Source organism: Cupressus sempervirens, chromosome 10, assembly GCF_028749045.1.
Source record: "Cupressus sempervirens isolate cs-2001-9-10 chromosome 10, ASM2874904v1, whole genome shotgun sequence".
Classification (NCBI taxonomy): Eukaryota; Viridiplantae; Streptophyta; class Pinopsida; order Cupressales; family Cupressaceae; genus Cupressus; species Cupressus sempervirens.
Window position 1 is genome coordinate 372634531 of NC_143127.1, and position 19455 is coordinate 372653985.

Below are 19455 nucleotides of genomic sequence, written 5' to 3' on the forward strand. Positions count from 1 at the left end.
GGAGGGAGAGATAGAAGAGGAAGAAGAAGCAGTAGAAGGAGAGGAGGACAGCAAGAAGATGGGAAAAGAAAAGTGGTAGAAGAAGATGAAGAAAATGAATAATAAGGAGAAATATGAGGAGGAAACCAAGGAGAAGGGGAAGAAAAGTGGCAAAAGAAGATGATGAAGAAGAAGAGTTCATAAGGAGAAGAGGAAAAATCTATAGTAATAGGAGGAAGAGGAAGAGTATAAGGGTGAAAGAATAACAAAAAGAAGAAAGAGAAGAGTTAATGACAAATAAAAATTATGAAATTAAAAAAGTGGAAGAGGAGAAAGATTTGGAGATAAGAAGGAGGAGGAGAATAGGGAGGAGTAGAAGCAGTATTGGGAGGAGGAGGGGATAGTGAAGAAGGATTAAAAAAAAGTGGTAAAAGAAGATGAAGGAGAAGAAGCATAAGGAGAAATATGAGGAAACTAAGGAGAATGAGGGGAAAAGTGGAAAAAGAAGATAACAAAGAAGAAGCATAAGAAGAAGAGAGAACAAGCTAGAGGAGGAGGAGAGGGAGGAGAATGATTGAAGAAGAATAAAATAGAGCAAGAGTATAAGAAATCAATGTCATTAAATAAGAAGTTAAAAAATGAGAAAAGCAAAGGTGAAGAGGAGGAGAAGCATTAGAAGGAAAAAATAGGACGAGATAATTGCAAACTATGACATAGCAACACAAGAATGTGCTATATGCTACAAAAATTTCCCCTTGTAGAGTATAATCACTCTTTCAACTCTTATGGATGTAACTAGACAGGTACTACAATGAATAATAAGGATAACTTATATACCAAAAAGAATAGATGAAAACTACATACAAAAATACATTAAACAACCACTTGAGATAGAGACATTGACACTACTAGAATTTGCAAGGTTATTTGCCTACACCATCAAATATAAACAAAACAAGTAGAAGAAAAAGACCAATAAAAGTCATCATCTGTGTACACCCATATTTTACAACATTCTAGAGGACTCAAAATGATTCAAAATATTTTGTTGGACATAATTACTTGTATACAAACATTTTTGCCACATTAAACATAATGTGGACCTCATAAAGGATGCCACTAAAAGAAATTGGAAATGAAGTAATACAATTGAATACATTGTTTGACACATCAAATATCTCACTCCAAAGGAAATGAAAAACAATGATGTATAAGATGATCAAGAAGAAAAATGCAAACAATAGTGCCACTCTAAAATTTAGCAAATGAAAAATACTATCATAGGTAGGACCAACATCCACTAGTAATTTGAACAAACTTGCATACTACCATAGATGGGACCAACATCTAACAATAAAATGAACAAACTTAAATTCTTTGGAGACATGAATTCAACAAGGATAGAAGAAAGTTCTAAAAAAACTTCCTAACCAAAACATAAGTACCCCTACCATACCATTGTGCATGAAAATTATATGAATGGTGGGTATAGGAATATCATACTTAAAATATCTAACAATCATTAGTTATGTAAATTGTAGTGAGTGATCAATATAATGGATTAAAAATTGACATAATTCTTGGGCCTGCAAGGTACAAGTGCTAGTTGTATTAGAATGAGGTATATGTGAAAGAAAAGACGCACCACCATTATTGCTACCAATCAGCTCTATTTATGCCTACCACCTGCGAGAGTGCTGAAGTCATCTATTGTCATCCTTTTCCAACACCACCCCATGATGAACAACTCTATAGTCATAACACAACATGTAGATAATTTTTATGCCATCTTTGGGCTTCTTGTAGGTCACCTATCTTGTGTTGTTTGTACAATAACACAACAAGAAAAGTGTGGTTCAGAGACCCCTAAAACCAATATGAATAAGCTTACATTTTTGGATATCATTCTATAGAGATTACAACCTCTATAATTATTACACTTTATTTTAATGCAAATTTTAGTAGTATTAATTAGTGATGTATGTGTATATATATCATCAATTTCTATTATATCATAAAGACACCAACCACAAAGAAAACTAAAAAGAAATGTTGCTCGGTTTAAAGGAAATATTTTAATCTCATGGGACCATTTTCTTACATATTCATATTAGATTTCTATTTCAGATCATCCAGATCATTTTTCACTATTAGATATTCATTTTACTATATTAAAGATTTCTTTTACCACAAAATGATCATCGATTTGAAAGTAACCTATTATATTATAACTATTAGTACTCAACCCATAGCCATCTTTACTATCAAATTTAAAAATTATCTACTATATGTAAACGTCTTTTAAGAATATTTTAACATCATTCACACTTTGAAACCCATTGGCTTCTTTATAAAGAAGAATATTAGATTTGTATTATTGCTTAATCTCATCCATGGTTGCTCACATGCTTCTGATTCCTTTTCCTTTGCAGGGTCACGACATTAACCCCATGATGAAACTTTCCTCGAAGCTCGTCTCTACATGATATCCATTCCATTTAAATTCTCAGCTATGGATACTGAGGAAGGCATTGCAAGTGGCATTGGAAAAGGGCATGGGGCCTTCTATAATCGATGAAGTCATTCAAGAAATAAATGGCAGTGAAGAAGAAAAGAAGGTCACGCGTATAATTACAGACATGTGGATGTGCTTTGGTTTACACCAAATAGAAACTCTCCACAAAGTTCCCCTCGCCTTTTTTTTGATAGTGGACGAGTTGCCCTCTTTTCCATGCGCTACTTCAATGCTAATCTTGTCTTGCTAGGCATCCTTCCTTCTGATGGTACTCTATTATTCCATTTTATTACTTTTCTATTTCTTAATCTGAGTGATTTTTTCAAAAGTTTCAATTTCAATTCATGTTATAATATTTCTACTGGTGTTTTTCTTTTAAAGGAATCCCCAAGGAAGATAAAAGCTGCGATCTACAGAACTTTCGTGGTCCTGGGGAGGCGAATACATGTTTCGAAAGGGGATCCACATGGTAGAGGAAATTAAGCACATCAAATGGATGCTCTTCAATTCTTTCTTAGAGATTAAAGCTCCAATTGTCCAAAAAATATCCAAAGAAGTGGGAGTGTATCCGATCGGCCATCTCATTCCTCCTGAATTTCTCCATTTCCAGACAAGTACTAAGGTGCTCCCAAGCTTCTGGAAAAATGAGACAGAATGCTTGCAGTGGTGGGATAAACAACATGCCCGTTGTGTGATCTACATATCTTTTGGTAGTTTAGCGCTTCTAAGTGAAAAATAGTTGGAAGAGCTTGCTCTGGGAGTGGAAACAATGCAGAGACCTCTTCTGTGGGTTGTGTGCTCTGATCTAATTAAAGAAAGGGATGCTATTTTTCCAGCTGGTTTCATGGAGCAAGTGGGAGAAAGGGGTTACATAGTTTAATGGCACCATTGCTAGAGGTGTTATCCCATCCTTCCGTAGCATGTTTTGTGACTCACTGTGGATGGAATTCTGTGTAGGAGAGCATCACCATGAAATGCCCATAATTTGTTGGCCTTCTCTTTCAAACCAGTTTCTTAATCGAACGTATGTTGTGGATGTGTGGAAGTTAGGTCTTCCATTGAATGTAAATAGCCAAGGAATCATAGAAAAGGGAGAGTTTGTAAAAGGCGTAGGTGTTTTACTGGAATCGGAAGAAGGACCTGAAATGAGGAAGCGAGAAAATTGAAGATAATTGCTAGGGATGCAGTCATGCATGGGGGCTCTTAATGGAAAATTTTTAATCTATTCGTCGCAGCCATGAAGTGAATGACTTTCCTTTTAAAGCAATCATTTTCTTTCATTTTGCTTGTATGTTCTGCAAGTTATCCTTTATCCTTTCCAGGACTTTCCCATAGGTTAGGTCATCAGCAACGTTGTTTTACAGATATTTTGGTAAAGATGGGTGTTTATTATTAACTCGATTTTCATTTGGGAACCTTACATATAGATAACGAAAGAGGTTATTGCTATTTATGTGCTTTCATTATAGTTGATGCCAAGCATATTTTAAATAAATTTTCATTATATCATTATAATTTAGTTTCTTGTGAGATGAAGATATAGCCATTGTCATTGAATACAATGAGTGTTTCATTTGGGACTAGCAATAAAATTTGATGACATTGACAAGACTTGATCCATGGTAGGCTCTTTGTGAGCCTTTCAACTTTACTAGTAAACCAAGGGCCAGGGCCCCTTTGACTGATTTTATTAATTTTAACATACTAGAAGAGAAGCTTCCCTTTGTATGTTCAACAATGTATTGTATACTTGTCATCATCAAGTGAATTTGAGATTTTCTACTTTGTTCTAGTTCATTCCACAAATAGGTTAGTTGTTGTGACAATTATGCACCTTTGTATGGAGAAAATAATCTTCCTTTGCAAAGCTTGGATTTCTCAATGTTTACATGATTCCAAAGTATTTTAAATTTGTTGTTGAAGGCATGTTTGATGCATCATTGGATGGATCAAGTGTTTCATTTCATGGCTGTCCTACAATGAGGAGGATTATAGCGAGGTTATCTTCCACTACACAAAAGAATACAAACAATTTACATGATTTGGTGGACACACAGAAGAAAGTTAAATGGTTTCAGTTGGCTCATAAATGTAGCTATGATCTAAGGGAGATCAACTCCTAAAATTTTTTATTTATTTTTAACAATAGAAATTATGAAATCTTTTTTTTTCAAATCATGACATATTAGCTTACTTATTTCTTTTCTATTTAGTGTTATAGCATATTTTGTGTTCACCTCAATCTTAAGGAGAAACGTGATCTATGTGCTTGTTATCTAGAATAATATACTTGATAGAATCTTGTGACTTTATAGGAGAGAATGTATGACTTACTTTTTAAATTATTAACACTTAATATTAATGAAATGAACTTCCACAATTTAAAATTTATTTTACCAATCAACAAGCTCTATTTCCCTACCACACGATCAAAAATTTTAAAACTTAAAACAATCAGATCCTTATTTTCTTCTATGTTCTAATTTATCAGTGATTTGCTACCACCCATCACTCATTACTTAAGTGATAAATTGAACCTTGCATACTATTCAAAAACCAATCCCTCTTGTTATTAATTTCCTATCTAAACTTGTTTCTATATATTAATAAATTAGTAATTCATCCCATTAAGCACCATTTAATTGGCATCCAATTATCATATATTTTGTGTGTCGAGAACTATTTATTTATTGTGATATGTTGGCTATCAATGAGCTATAAACTTGAGATGGTGCATTGCATTGCATGTTTGCTTTTGAAACTAGGAGAAATGGCCTCATTTACCTTCTAGGTGATATGATTGAATCACATGCTTTCTTTTCCTTGTGGCTTCTATCTTTGACAGAGATCTATTGTTAATTTGTGAGATGTCAATGTGTATCCTCACTCTAATAGTTCATGTCTTTTTAATGTTTCTCTTTGCATTGCAATATCTAAGTTAGGATTAGGTTTCAATTTTCAAAAGTGAAGGACTAAGTTAGGGACATGATAGTTTCTTAGTGGATCACATTGCTCAAAATTATCAAAGGATTTGAATGTTTGGACCTAGTTGTAGTTGTGATGATCAAAAATTGTAAACAAGCCTTGAGCTCACTATTATGCTCAACCTTGACCAAATGTAGGTTTCTATCCAGTGTATTCCACATGGATATCTATTGCATATTCTCATAATCTTATCACAATATGCAAAGGGATGGGCAAAAATATGATGGAACAATACATAAATTCACATGCCTTATGTTTAGAGGAGGCTTCCTACTATACAAAAACATAAAAATGACATGCAATGTGACTCATTAAATCATGTATCTTGATAACTAACATCCTCCAATCCAAGATGTTAAAATAAAATTAAAGCATTCAATCTTAAGATTGAATAAGGTAAAAAGGGTGGTTTGGGAATACTAAGATACCATTACTATTCTGAGAATCTTCTCTAAAAACCTTTTCATCAAGTAAGATCATTTTGAAACATATTGAACTATCTTGAATTATTTTTGATAGCTATTTAAGGGATGAAGCTAACAATAGTTATTATTTTTGTGGAAAAATTCCTTCTCTCTTACATTCAAACTAAAGGGTCCTTAATGCTAAGGAATGATTGAGTGACAAACATGTTCTTTATGGCTTTCTCAGTGACCAAAATTAGATTTTTTAGGAGCTCCTACTAGATATTCTAGATGGTGATGTTGTTAAGGCTTTCAATACCTTGCATGTGTTATCTCTTATCTTGAACAACCAATATGAATAATTTTTTACTAGGTCTTTTACCAATGATACTTCTTCATTTTTCTAAAAATTATTATATTTTATATAGGACTTGTAACTATAAATAAGTATAATCTTTGTATTAGTAATCATAGTCATTTTACCTTCTTAATTTTGTCACATAATTCATTATTACGTTTATATTTGAATGTGCTCTTTTTTGCTATTATATGTGTCTATTTGTTGCAGCAACTACATTTTTAATTATGAACTTTAAAATCTCTAATTTCTTCCATTGTCTTATTAAAATCTAACACACACACACACACACACACACAAAAGCTAGTTTAATAGAGAACTATGTGAGTCATGAAAGAAGAGATAGATAAAAAATTATAGACACGTTCTCCATGGTATAAAACAAATTCTTAAATAAAAAAATCAATAAAAATAATTGCATTGACTTTGGCATAAAGAAGAAAACAAAAAGTTCATCATTGATTCCCTTTATGTGATTTTCAATCAACCATATATTTTGTAAACTAACTAAATATGTACAATTTGATTTCTAAAATTGAAACTAAAGATTATAGATGATAAGTGAGGAGAATAAACTTGAAGATATATTTTCCATAGAAACACATATAAGAGTCAAGGTGTGAAAACAAAAGTTATGATGTGATAAATATTCTCCTCCCCTGCAAGTTAGATTTTTTGGTTTCATTTTTCATGATTTAAACATAGTTCAGAAAGATGTAGAGGATGTTGGTACAAGTAGAAATAGGAGAATATCAAATCTATCTTTCTACAAAATCGAAAGGTTGGTGATTTTGAGGTATGGAGAAAGTTATGACTTTGATAGTTTTAGTAGTTTTTAGAGTTTATTTTGTAATTAAATAACTTGTGAAATTTTCATTTTCATTTTTGAGGGATAGTGGTGACCCTTGAGATCCATCAAACTTTGAATATACTCTATTTTCAAATTCAGTAGATCATTTTTTGACTTGAAGAAATATTTAGTCACTTTCTACTATTTTTAACTAATTAAAATACCATAGGTTCTAAATCAGATACTATAGTCCAAATTCTTAATTCAATCATTTCACAGCATAAGACTATCAAAAAGTCTTAATATCCCAGCTGACATCTTGTTATGAGCAAACCTATAGACTTTATGTCATCTCCTATAAAAAGAATGAATCAATGACTCATTTTCATAGCTCAAGTCTGAATAACTTGGTCGGCATCTTGTTATGAGCAAACCTATAGACTTTATGTCATCTCCTATAAAAAGAATGAATCAATGACTCACTTTCATAGCTCATTCTCTTGTACTTCAGCATGTTCCAATAAAGGTGACATTGGCTAATCTCTAGACAAAATGCACCAAAGACGAAAAAAAGTCAAACGTGATTCTTTTTCAGATTTACGAAAACATAATGAAAGTTAATAAAAAAAATTTGTTGTTTTCGATCACAAAATATACAGATCATGAAGATCAAATGTTGAAAATTTCAAAAAAAATCATTGTAGTTTCATTTTTTTAAAATTTAGTCAATGGTACAAATTGTAGAGAGGATAACCGCATCCAGTAAAGATACCTTTGCTACGATTTTTTTATAGCACTAACATGACAGTTTGATGGTGCAGAGATATGGACGTTCCTGTCTCTTCGAATAGAGATTTTACATATTCTAACAGAAATGACACAGCAACAACTGGAGGTTTTCAATCTCTCATTCAGATGATCGGTTTTGATAGAAGGTGAAGATGTATAAATAATAATAAAATGGTGATGGTTTGTTCATAAGAAAATAAACAAATACACTAGTCTTTAACTATAGTTCCAACAAATTTATTATACGGCCTTTCAGATGAAGACTGGCATATAGCCATATTTTAATACCACAGCTACATTATTCCTTGTGAAGAAGAATACAAACAAACACGACTAATACAATGAATCCTGTCATTTCACTTGGTTCCACTGGATTGTTGCTTCATGGCCGTGACAAATGAGTTATAGCCATTTGATGAGGAGCCCCCGTCCTTTATTGAATCCCTTGCGATTCCTTTCATTTTTGTCGCTTCCTCTTTAATCTCCAGACCTTGTTCCGATTCCATCAAAATCTCTACACGTTTTAGAAATTCCCCTTTCTCTATGATTCCTTGGCTATTCGCATTCAATGGAAGACCTAATTTCCACACATCCACAACATACGTTCGGTTAAGAAACTGGTCTGCAAAATAAGGCCAGCAAAGCATGGGCACGCCCATGGTGATGCTTTCCTGCACAGAGTTCCATCCACAGTGAGTCACAAAACAAGCAATCGAAGGATGAGATAACACCTCTATCTGTGGCGCCCATGAAACTATGCAACCCCTCTCTCCCACTCGCTCCCTGAATTCTGCAGGTAGAATGGCTTCACTTCCTTTTATAAGATTCGACCGCAAAACCCACAGAAATGGTCTCCCGGTGGCCTCCACTCCCAGAGCAAGTTCTTCCAACTGTTTTTCATTAAGAAGTGCTAAACTTCCAAAAGATATATAGATCACAGAGTTGGCACGCTGTTTATCTAACCACTTTAAGCATTCTGTGTCGTTTTTCCAGAAACTTGGGAGGACGTTCGTGCTCGTCCCGCTGTGGAGAAAGTCAAAGGGGATGAGAGGGCCTACTGAATACACATCAATTTCTTTGGAGAGCGTTTGGACTACCGGCGCTTCAAGTTCTCGGACGGAATTGAAAAGGATCCATTTGATCTCCTTGGTTTCCTCTATCATGCGAATCCCTCGCAAAAACATGTATTCGCCTCCCCACGACCACGGAAGTTCTGTAGATCGCAGTGGTGGAATGCACGGTAGAAGCTTTATTGCCTTGTCTTCGTCTGGAATTCCTTCAACACCAAACCCACAGAGATGGGAAAAAAGAAATGCTTAAATAATGGCATTTGAATCATTGAATAAAAACGCATATAGATTAAGAGATTATGACCGTATGTTACCATTGGATGGGAGGATGCCCAGCGAGACCATATGGCGAGAAAAGTAGCGAATGGCGTAGATTGAAATGAGAGAAGTATGGAAACCGGCGAGGGAAAGTTTGTGGCGCGTGGCTACCTGCTGCAAGCCAAAGCACATCAAAACGTCTGCAATTATGCAGGTGAGCTTCTTCTCTTCTTCTTCCCTGTCATTTATTTCCTGAATGAGTTTATCGATAACAGAAGAGCCCATGCCCTTTTCCAATGCCTCCATACAACCTGCTACGCCGTTGGGAGAAAGCGCAGCCTGGTCGAATTCATAGGGGACGGATATCATTCGGATGTTATCGAAGGAATTTGGAGCGTTGGCTTCAAGTATGCGATTATGATTGCCGTCGGAGTTGAGAAAAGTGACGAGGAATCCATCGGAGAGGAGCTTCCAGGCGAGTTGCATCATGGGCATAACGTGACCCTGTAAGGGAGAAGGAATGAGGAGCGCGTGAGGAGCCATATTATAAGCTTAGCAATGTATCCCTCCCAAGAGCATCAACACAGATCTTCTTCGGAAAGAAGCGAAGATATAATGGGGTGAAACATCGTTTTGGTAAGGACTTATATGGAGCACTCGCCTCAAAACTTGTCACGCTATTCCCCTGAAAGGGGCTTGCATAGTATCCGTGGTCTCACCATAGATTACATATTTTATTTTTGGAAACAGGAATCTTTACTTTCAGTATTTGTCTACACTTAAAAGCTGTCTAGATTAATTACATTCACACATTTTTTTTTTTTTTAAAGTGTATTAGTTTTAGCTTCGAATGTTTTATTTTTTTAAACACATTATTATTTATAATATTTATATTAACTAGTTTATATATATTATATATATATATAATAAATTGAAACATATCCTTCTCGAGGGCATCTATTCTCATAATCTCAAAATTTTCATCATCACATATTTCTGTGAGTCTAAGAGACATGACAAAATGATGAAGAGACTGCATCCTTTTTACTTCCATTTCCTCTCTGTAATTTTCATGATTTTAATTATAATTATATTTAGTTTATTTCTATTTTATTTTTGACATGTAAATGAACGTCAATTTTTTTTCAAAATAGAAAATGTTTACATTGAAGATTGCTGCCACTATAGAAAGCCTCTCGGCTTAATTAATATCAATATATGTATTTTGTCATATTATTAAATATTAGTCATTTAAAAAATCAAATAACATTAATATGTTAAAACTTTTAAGTAATAAATATGTATATATATTAGAATCTTAGTAAAAATAGTTTTGACTTTTTCTATTGTCTTTATAGTATAATTAAGATGTTTTTTAAAAAAAATTAATATTAATTATTATAAAAAGATTGTTCTTGTTGTGTACTAGAGGTTATAGTTAGAGGCATTCAAGATGCTTATTCTAAGTTTGGATGTTGGATTCTGTTTTTTCCAACTTCTAATGACTTGTTTGTTACATAATTGTCATGACAAGGAAGTAGTTATGTTTCTTGATCTATTATTATTACTACTTTAGCAACTATATTGTAATCCATTTTCTAAGATGTAATTGTATTGTAGATTTTATTCAAAAACAAAGTGAATCATTTGACTATCAAATCTTAAAATTTATCACTTTCATACTATGTGTGTGTGTGTGTGTGTACATATATATGATAATTTTTAAAAATTCAGTAACATTATTAAAATAAGTTTGAAAACAACCCATGATTAAGTAATTTCCTTAATCAATATCTATACATATGTCTTTAGTTTTGAATCTTTTCTTTATGTCTTTATGGTATATTTGAAGATGTTGTTATACACATATATGATGCATTTATATTTTTTTAAATTAATTATTATAAAATTATTAGTTTAGTTCAATATGTCCATATCAATCATTCATAGTCATATTGTTGAACCAAAAAATATTAATCCTTTATAAAAATAATATGACGTTTTTGACGTATTAAAAATCAGCCTAGTACATCAGGCTGGAGAATGGCCCATAGTCACATCTCTACAATTCAACTTACGCCTTTTCTATACATCAAAAACACCTTATCAACCAAGAAAAGGTTCAAGTTCTTCTTATTATGATGTTGTGTGTATGTGATATTGTGTGTATAGGTATACTTGTGTGTGTGGATATATATATATTTATTCATGTTGATCCCCAAGCTAACCCATAGAACTATTTTAGGTAGGGCCTCTGCACCGGCAAACCCTACCATTCTATATGAAGCAGATTGAGAAGTAGGAGACTCCGCCTCGGAATGAGAATATTGTTGGACCCATCACCTTCTACTACTGATGCTGCTGGGACAACAGGGTAAAGTCCATCAATGACTGGTGCATCTGGATAACTATACCCCTGCCAGCAGCTAAGTAAAAGAACCAGAAGTTTAAGTAGGGCCCTTGTCACTAGACGCACCTTTGCATGCATAGTGATGGAAACCGAACTTTAAACCTGAAGATCTCCTCCCCCGCCCTCCCTGTCACTGCAGGGGCAACTCCAAGCAATGGGTAAGCGCCCTTCCTTTCTATCGGGTGACAAGGGCCCGGACCCGATTGGCAATTATAGCTACAGGGCTCGGCCGGCCCGCCTTAGAATAGCGTTGTTCATGAACAATAATCTATTTGTGCCAGCGGAAAGGGGCACGTCTGCGGCACTCGACCGCCCAAAGGCCCAATTCTAATTCTTGGCGAGAGCTGGAGATTCACACCAACACGGAGCTGGCTGTATCGCCGTCAAGCAAAATAAAATCTATTTTAAATAGCTCGATTGCTCCGCGGTGCTTTAGAGGTTGCTCTACATGCACCTGGGGGTGAAGGAATCTGTTGTCCGGGGTGAAGGCAACTATTAACCCGGGGAACCACCATCGGTAGCTGGGGTGCCCGGGGTATGCATGCAGTGGGTAGGGCATGCCCTATCATTCTATAGGGGACGACCCTCGGCTCCCATGCATCTAGGTGTTGAACCCGCGTTGCCTTCTTTTCTTTTCTACCCACCTGCTCGTGTGTCTTGCTATGAACAAAGTGGGGAATGTTGTCAGGTACTGCACATTACTCAGACATTGGATCTGACGGACATCCAATGAAACAGTGTCACAGACGGAGCCGGCTTATGGGTCGGTCGGAGGTCTTAAAGCACGGTGTCTATCAACTAGACACCAAAGAGAGCTGAGAGGCGGGAAGACGGACATTCGCCCCCTTTGCCTGGGTAGATGTCGCCATAGGGCAGCCCGACTATTCTTTCTAAGGATCAAGAGCTCCAGCCTAAGATTGGAGGATGGGCATACAATTCTATTGGGGAGGATGGGCTGGAGAATGGGTATATATATAGGGCATTCTATTATACACCCTAAGGACATTTTTCATTTTATCTTTGCTTGTACTTTCAATTATATATAGTCCCTATTATACACGCATACATTTACACACACAAAAATAAGGGCATTCAACTAATCTTGCCAATATTTGGGGAGACTAACAAAAAAAGTATCTCCAAAGTTGTAATAACAATGTACTGATACAATTGTTCTTATTTGTTGATAAGGGAGGTACATGAATTAAAAACATAAACCGAGCCAAATATAAACATAATCAAAAATAGATATTGGATACTATCAACCTTCTAATTAGCATTTGAACACAAGGGATTTAAGTTTAAGAAATGGATGCTAGTGTTCTGTGTCATGGATTGACTATAGATTATTATTTATTAGGCAAAATGTAGATTATTTATGAAAAATCAAACATTGAAATGTGTCTGATCAATATTTTGTAATTTAAAGTCATTATATGTTTCTTGAAGGATGTGCCTATGGGTGCTCTATATTCTATCATGGGAGACTCATTAGTCTTAAATGGTCTAATTAAAATGCTAAGAAATGGGCAAGGGGAAAACATTACTAGGATGGTGCATGAGGTAAGTTTGAAAGTTATATTTTAGAAGTCCAATTATCTTATGTTTTGTATTATGTCATGTTAAGTTATGTTTATGGAATGCAGGCCATCTCCAAAATTGTTCCAGATCCGACTGTGTCACATGATACACCCAATATTATGCATTTGGTAAGATTCGGTCATATGTTTGTTTGGGTTTGGCTATGTTATTTACTATATTATACCACTTAAAATATTTATGTTTTTCCTTTGCAGAATATGTCAAGAAGACATGTCATGCCCTCTACATCTCGATTGGATACACCTACCCCAAGAGTTGATGGATGGCTAGAGGCACTAGAAAATGAAAAACACAAAGCACAACATGCTACAACACAATATAAGTTGATGGTATTATATTCATTGTGATCTCAAATGAATACATAGTGCCTTTGTATAGGAAAGTGTACAATATTCTAGATAAATCTAGCATTCGCCGACATGACAAAATATCTACATACTTATGGAAAATACTATAGCCGACACAACTAAAATACCTAAACCTAATAATCTAGAAACATCTAATGATGGAAAATTAATCCTAAATAGAAATTATTATTTCTAATACTCCCCCCTAATTTCTACTCTATACATCATTAATATTTACAATTCCTAATGCTTCCCTCAAAATCTCAAATTGTTTCTATGCTAAAGCCTTGGTGAAGATATCTGCAAGTTGCTCCTCTGATCTGCAATGTTGTAGATTAATTTCTCTATTACTAACCAACTCTCTAATGAAGTGATACCTTGTGTCAATGTGCTTTTTCCTCTTGTGAAACACATGGTTCTTTGAAAGTGCAATAGCAAACTTGTTGTCACAATAGATTGTAGTATGTCCATTTTGAGCTTCCATTAAGTCTTTTAAAATCCTTTGCATCCATACTGCTTGACAAGCTATTTTCATTCCGGCTACATACTCTGCTTTAGTTGATGAAAGAGTTACTACAAGTTGCTTCTTTGATGCCCATGCTACAAGACCTATCCCAAGATTTAATGCATACCCAGATGTGCTCCTTCTATCTTCAATATTCCCTGAAAAATCACTATTTGTATATCCAATTAATCTAAAATAATCTGAAGTAGAATACATTGTGTCATGATTCATATTTCCTACAATATATCTCAATATTGTTTTTCTTTCCTTCCATTGTGATTTCTTAGGTGAGTCCATGAATCTAGAGATTAAACTCACTCCATGCATAATATCTGGTCTAGTTGTTATGAGATACATCAAACTACCAACCAATTTTTTGAATATAGTTGAGTCAAAACCTTTCCCTTGTTCATAGATCTTGGTATATAATGTAGGTTTGCTGGTGCTTCTCTTGAATCCATTTTGTACCATGTATGAATCTATTCTACTATGCCAAGCTCTTAGAGCTTGTTTCGATCCATAGAGTGCCTTCTTCAAATTATAAACTTTGTCTTCATATCCTCTTATTTCATATCTTGTTGGTTGTTGCACATAGACTTCTTCTTCCAAACATCCATTCAAAAGAGCTGATTTGGCATCCATTTGATGAACCATCCATTTGTTTTGACTTGCAATAGCTAATACTAATTTGATAGTATCAAGTCTTGCTATAGGTGCAAATGTCTCATTATAGTCAACCCTGTATTCTTGTGAAAATCCCTTAGTAACTAACCTTTCCTTATATTTTTCTACACCTCCATTAGCTTTAAATTTAGTCTTATAAACCCATTTTACACCAATGCAATCTTTGTTCATACACAAATCCACTAATTCTCATGTATCATTTCTCTCTCGAGATTTTATTTCATCATTCATTGCATTAATCCAATGTCCTTCCTTAAATGCATCATCAAAATATATAGGATCTTGATCAAGTAAAGAAAAATTTGATTAAAAATCTATTTTACTTCCTTGATCATAAATCTCATTCAAGCTTCTAGTTTTCTTGCTTGTAATCCTTGATCTCAATTGTGTAAGTATGGGATTTGAATCACTACTTACTTGTGAATTCAAAGATTCTCCATATTCGACTTCATTTTCTAAGTGATCTCCTTCTGGACTTCATTGTGGAGTCCCTTCTTGGTTGCTTGGTTGATCCTCTTGAACTTCATGATCCTTTTTATCCTTCTCATCATATGGTATTGTTGTAGCACCTATAGCAATTTTATCTATATTTCTATCCCAAGATTCATCTTCTTTAAATACAACATCCCTACTCACAATGAATTTTTTGGTGATAGGATTAAACAACCTATATGACTTATATGTCTCATCATAGCCAACAAAAATGCATTTCTCACTCTTATCATCTAATTTACTTGTAGTTTCTTTAGGAACATGTGCACATGCAATATAACCAAATAACCTGAGATGAGAAACACTATGAATCTTACCACTCCATGCTTGTTGTAGAATCATGTCCCTCACAATCTTCGTTGGACTCCTATTTAAGATATAAACAACACAAGAAACTACTGCACTCCAATACTCGTTAGGAAGATTCTTACCTTTCAACATGTTGCTTGCCATCTCCATTATTGTCCTATTATTTCTCTCTGCAACACCATTTTGTTGTGGTGTGTAACTAGTAGTAAATTTATTTTTGATTCCATGATTCTTGCAATAAACTAAAAATTAATTTGACTTATACTCTCCTCCTCTATCAGATCTCAATACCTTGATAGGTAAACCACTTTGTTTCTAAAAAAAAGCCCTGAATTCTTTAAATTTGTCAAAAGTTTCAAATTTGTATTTAAGAAAGTAAACCCATGTCTTTCTACTAAAGTGATCAATAAATGATAAGAAATAAGTACTCCCCACTAATGATGATGTTTTCATTGGACCACATATATATCCGAATACACAATTTCTAAAGGCACCCTTGCTCTATATGAAATCCCTTTTGAAAAGCTCTCTCTATGATGTTTGGCCAAAATACAACTTTCACATGGACTTAATGATGCTTCAATTGTGGGTTTAAGCCTCTTACCATTTCCCTTCTTTGTAATAAAGATAATCCTTTGAGATTTAGATGACCATACCTCAAGTGCAATATCCATGTTTGGTCTTAACCTGTTGCCTTGAAATTTGCTGCAATTTCATTAATTATATTGCTCTTTATCTGTAGTGGAAACATCTTGTTATTTGTCATTTCTACCCTTGCAATCACCAAGTTACTAGGAGGCATATCAACTATAGTGCACATGTTTTTCTCAAAAATAACTCTATAACCTTTTTGGCTAAGTTGCCCCACACTCATAAGATTATGTTTCAAACTAGGTACAAAGTATACATCAAAAATAGATTTCTTACCATGCTCTATTATGGCATTGATTGTACCTTTTCTACTTACTTCCACTATCTCATTATTTCCCAACTTCACTTTTGATTTAATTGATCTATCCAAGCTTTCAAAAATCTCTTTGTTTCCTATCATATGATTGCTGCAACCACTATCTAGAAACCAAAAATCATTTGAACTCTCTTGGGCTACAGTGCAAGTAATGAACAATGTCTCAGAACTACTCTCAAAAAAAAAAAAAATTTGCTTACTCATATCAACTTGTTTCTTTCTACACTCATTTAAAAAATGTCCAAACTTCTTGCAATAATAACACTAAATATTTGTTTTATCATACCACTATGGTGTTTGGCTATCATTGCATCCCCTTGAGTTGAAGTATTGATTTCTCCTTCCTCATGAATCTTGATTCTTTCCTTCTTCCTTTTGAAAATTATATCTCTCTCTTCCTCTTCCTCTAAATCTAGAATTTCCTCTTCCTCTACCTCTACCAAATTTCATTTGTGTTTTGAATGCATTCTCTAGTGAATTACCATTATGTTTGTTCAACCTATCTTTATGTTTATACAAGGATACAAACACCTCATCTATAGATAATGTTGTTAAATATTTAGATTCTTCAATTACCACCACAGTATTATCAAATTTAGGATGCAAACTTTTTAGAATATTTTCTACAACCTTTTGATCAATAATTTCATCACCATTCATCCTTATTTGATTAACCACATTCATAACACAATTTGAAAATTTCTCTACAGAATCAAAATCCTTCATTTGTAAATTCTCAAATTATCTTCTAAGTGCTTGGAATTTAACAATCTTTACCTTACTTGTACCTTGGTATACAGTCTCAAGAATGTCCCAAGCTTGCTTTTCTATAACTGTTGGCTTAATATTTCCAAGAATAGAGTCATCGAGTACTTGTCCAATAATCTGCAAAGCTTTTTTATTCTTTTGCCTATTTTCATCAAGCTTTTTCTTTTGATTAGCATTTAAAGTAGAATCATCTATAGGTTCAACATAACCATTTAAGATTATATTTGATAACTCATAGGAATCAAATATAAGCTTTATTCTAAAGACCAATCATCATAATTCTTTCCAGAAAACATTGGAATTGAAGGTTGAAAACTCCTTGAAACCATGCCTAATAAAAACTCATAAAATAATACCTAGATATACCAAACCCTAAATAGGGCAACAAGGAACTTACAAATCTCACAACAAACTAGTTTTTATGACTTTTAGTTCCCTTTCTTTGCTACAATCCTCCTTATGCACAATCCTTTAAACTCCTCTTTTTAATCTTATCTAATACCAATTTGATGTATGGGAAGAGGCATAGGAAAATGAAAAACACAAAACATAATGTGTTGTGGCACAATAAAAATTGATTTTATTTTGTTCACCGTGATCTCAAATGAATACATAGTGCCTTTTTGCAGGCAAGTGTACAATATTCTAGATAAATCTAGCATTAGCTAATACAACAAAACATCTACATACTTTTGGAAAATACTACATCTGACACAACCAAAATACCTAAACCTAATAATCTAGAAACATCTAATGATGGGAAATTAATCCTAAGTAGAAATTATTATTTCTAACAAGAGTGACATCAAGCACAATGACACATAAGATGCCTTCTACATCAAGTATGGGTGGTCCTTGTATCCCTACTAAAATTGACATGCACACCCATGTTAGAAGTACACCACAATCAATAAATGATCCATCAAGTATGGATTCAATTAGAATTCTCCCAAAAACACCTAAACAAGCTTCGTTGAAGAGTCTTATAGAATCACAATAAAAAAAATTAAGGCTCCTACCAGATTCTCCTAAAAATGCTAAATATAGGAAAGAAATATATTAAAAAATTGAGTCATGGGAGAGGATTTTTTTGGGGACTTCAAGGACTACTTTAGATGAATAGGTACAATTATTTTGAAGTGTTATTGTATTACTCTATTCCAATTAATTGATTTCATTGTCAATTTGTGTCTCACTTTGGGACCGATTTGATTGATTTGAGTGTGATTTTTCATTTTATTTTTTCTTGTACTTTCTATTTATTGTGACTATCAGACAAACACAAATCTTTTAAGTGGTATAATAGGGTAAATAACATAAGCAAACCCAAAAAAAACATATGACCAAATCTTACCAATTGCATAATATTTTGTGTATTAGATAGCACAACATGATTTGGAACAACCTTGGAGATGGCTTGCATTCTAGAAACATAAATTAACATGATAAAATACAAATCATAAGATAATTGGACTTCTAAAAGAAAAATTTTAAACTTACCTCCCGCACCAGCCTAGTAATGTTTTCCCCTTACCCATTTCTTAGCATTTCAATTAGACCATTTAAGACATATGGGTGTCCCACAATAGATTCTAAAGCACCCCTAGGCACATCCTTAAAGAAACATATAATGACATAAACTTACAAAATATTAACCAAACACTGAACAATGTTTGATTTGTCATAAATAATCTTAGACATTTTTTAATATACAATAATTTATAGGCAATCCACGACATAGAACTCTAGGATCCATTTCTTAAACTTAAATACCTTAGGTTCAAATGTTAACTAGAAGGTTGGTAGTACCCAATGTCTATTTTGGATTATGTTTTTTTGGCATGGTTTATGTTTTTCATTCATGTACTCTCCTTACCAATAAATAGGAACAATTATATACGTACATTGTTATTACAAATTTGGAGATGCTTTGTTGTTAGTCTCCCTTGAATATTGACAACAGTAGTTGAATGGCCTAATTTTTGTTATGGCTTAACAATCTAAAAGTGTATAGAAGCTATGATATGATGCCTATTTCTTATAAATGACCCACTAAATTGAAATGATCCACAAGCTACTCAACTCAAAGTATATGGTGCAACAAACTAAAATTTGCATGCATAAGAGTATAAATGATGATTTAATGTTTTTTTGTGAATGGACCTGATAAACTATAGTACAAAAGGAAGATGCATGAATTTTGGGGTAGATGCACACTTTGAA

At 33.8% G+C, this 19455-nt stretch overlaps 1 protein-coding gene and 1 pseudogene across 1 annotated transcript; one reads left to right on the forward strand and one right to left on the reverse strand.

Annotated features, from left to right (window-relative positions):
• The first annotated feature begins 2372 nt into the window (after positions 1 to 2372).
• Positions 2373 to 7970, forward strand: LOC149534226 (UDP-glycosyltransferase 74E1-like; annotated as a pseudogene).
• A 206-nt stretch (positions 7971 to 8176) lies between these two features.
• LOC149534227 (UDP-glycosyltransferase 83A1-like) lies at positions 8177 to 9691 on the reverse strand. Its single transcript, XM_089805991.1, has 2 exons — positions 9205 to 9691; positions 8177 to 9096 (listed from the first exon to the last, which is right to left on the reverse strand). The coding sequence occupies exons 1-2, from the start codon at positions 9689 to 9691 to the stop codon at positions 8177 to 8179; spliced, it is 1407 nt and encodes a 468-aa protein (XP_089662117.1).
• Between the last annotated feature and the right edge of the window lie 9764 nt (positions 9692 to 19455).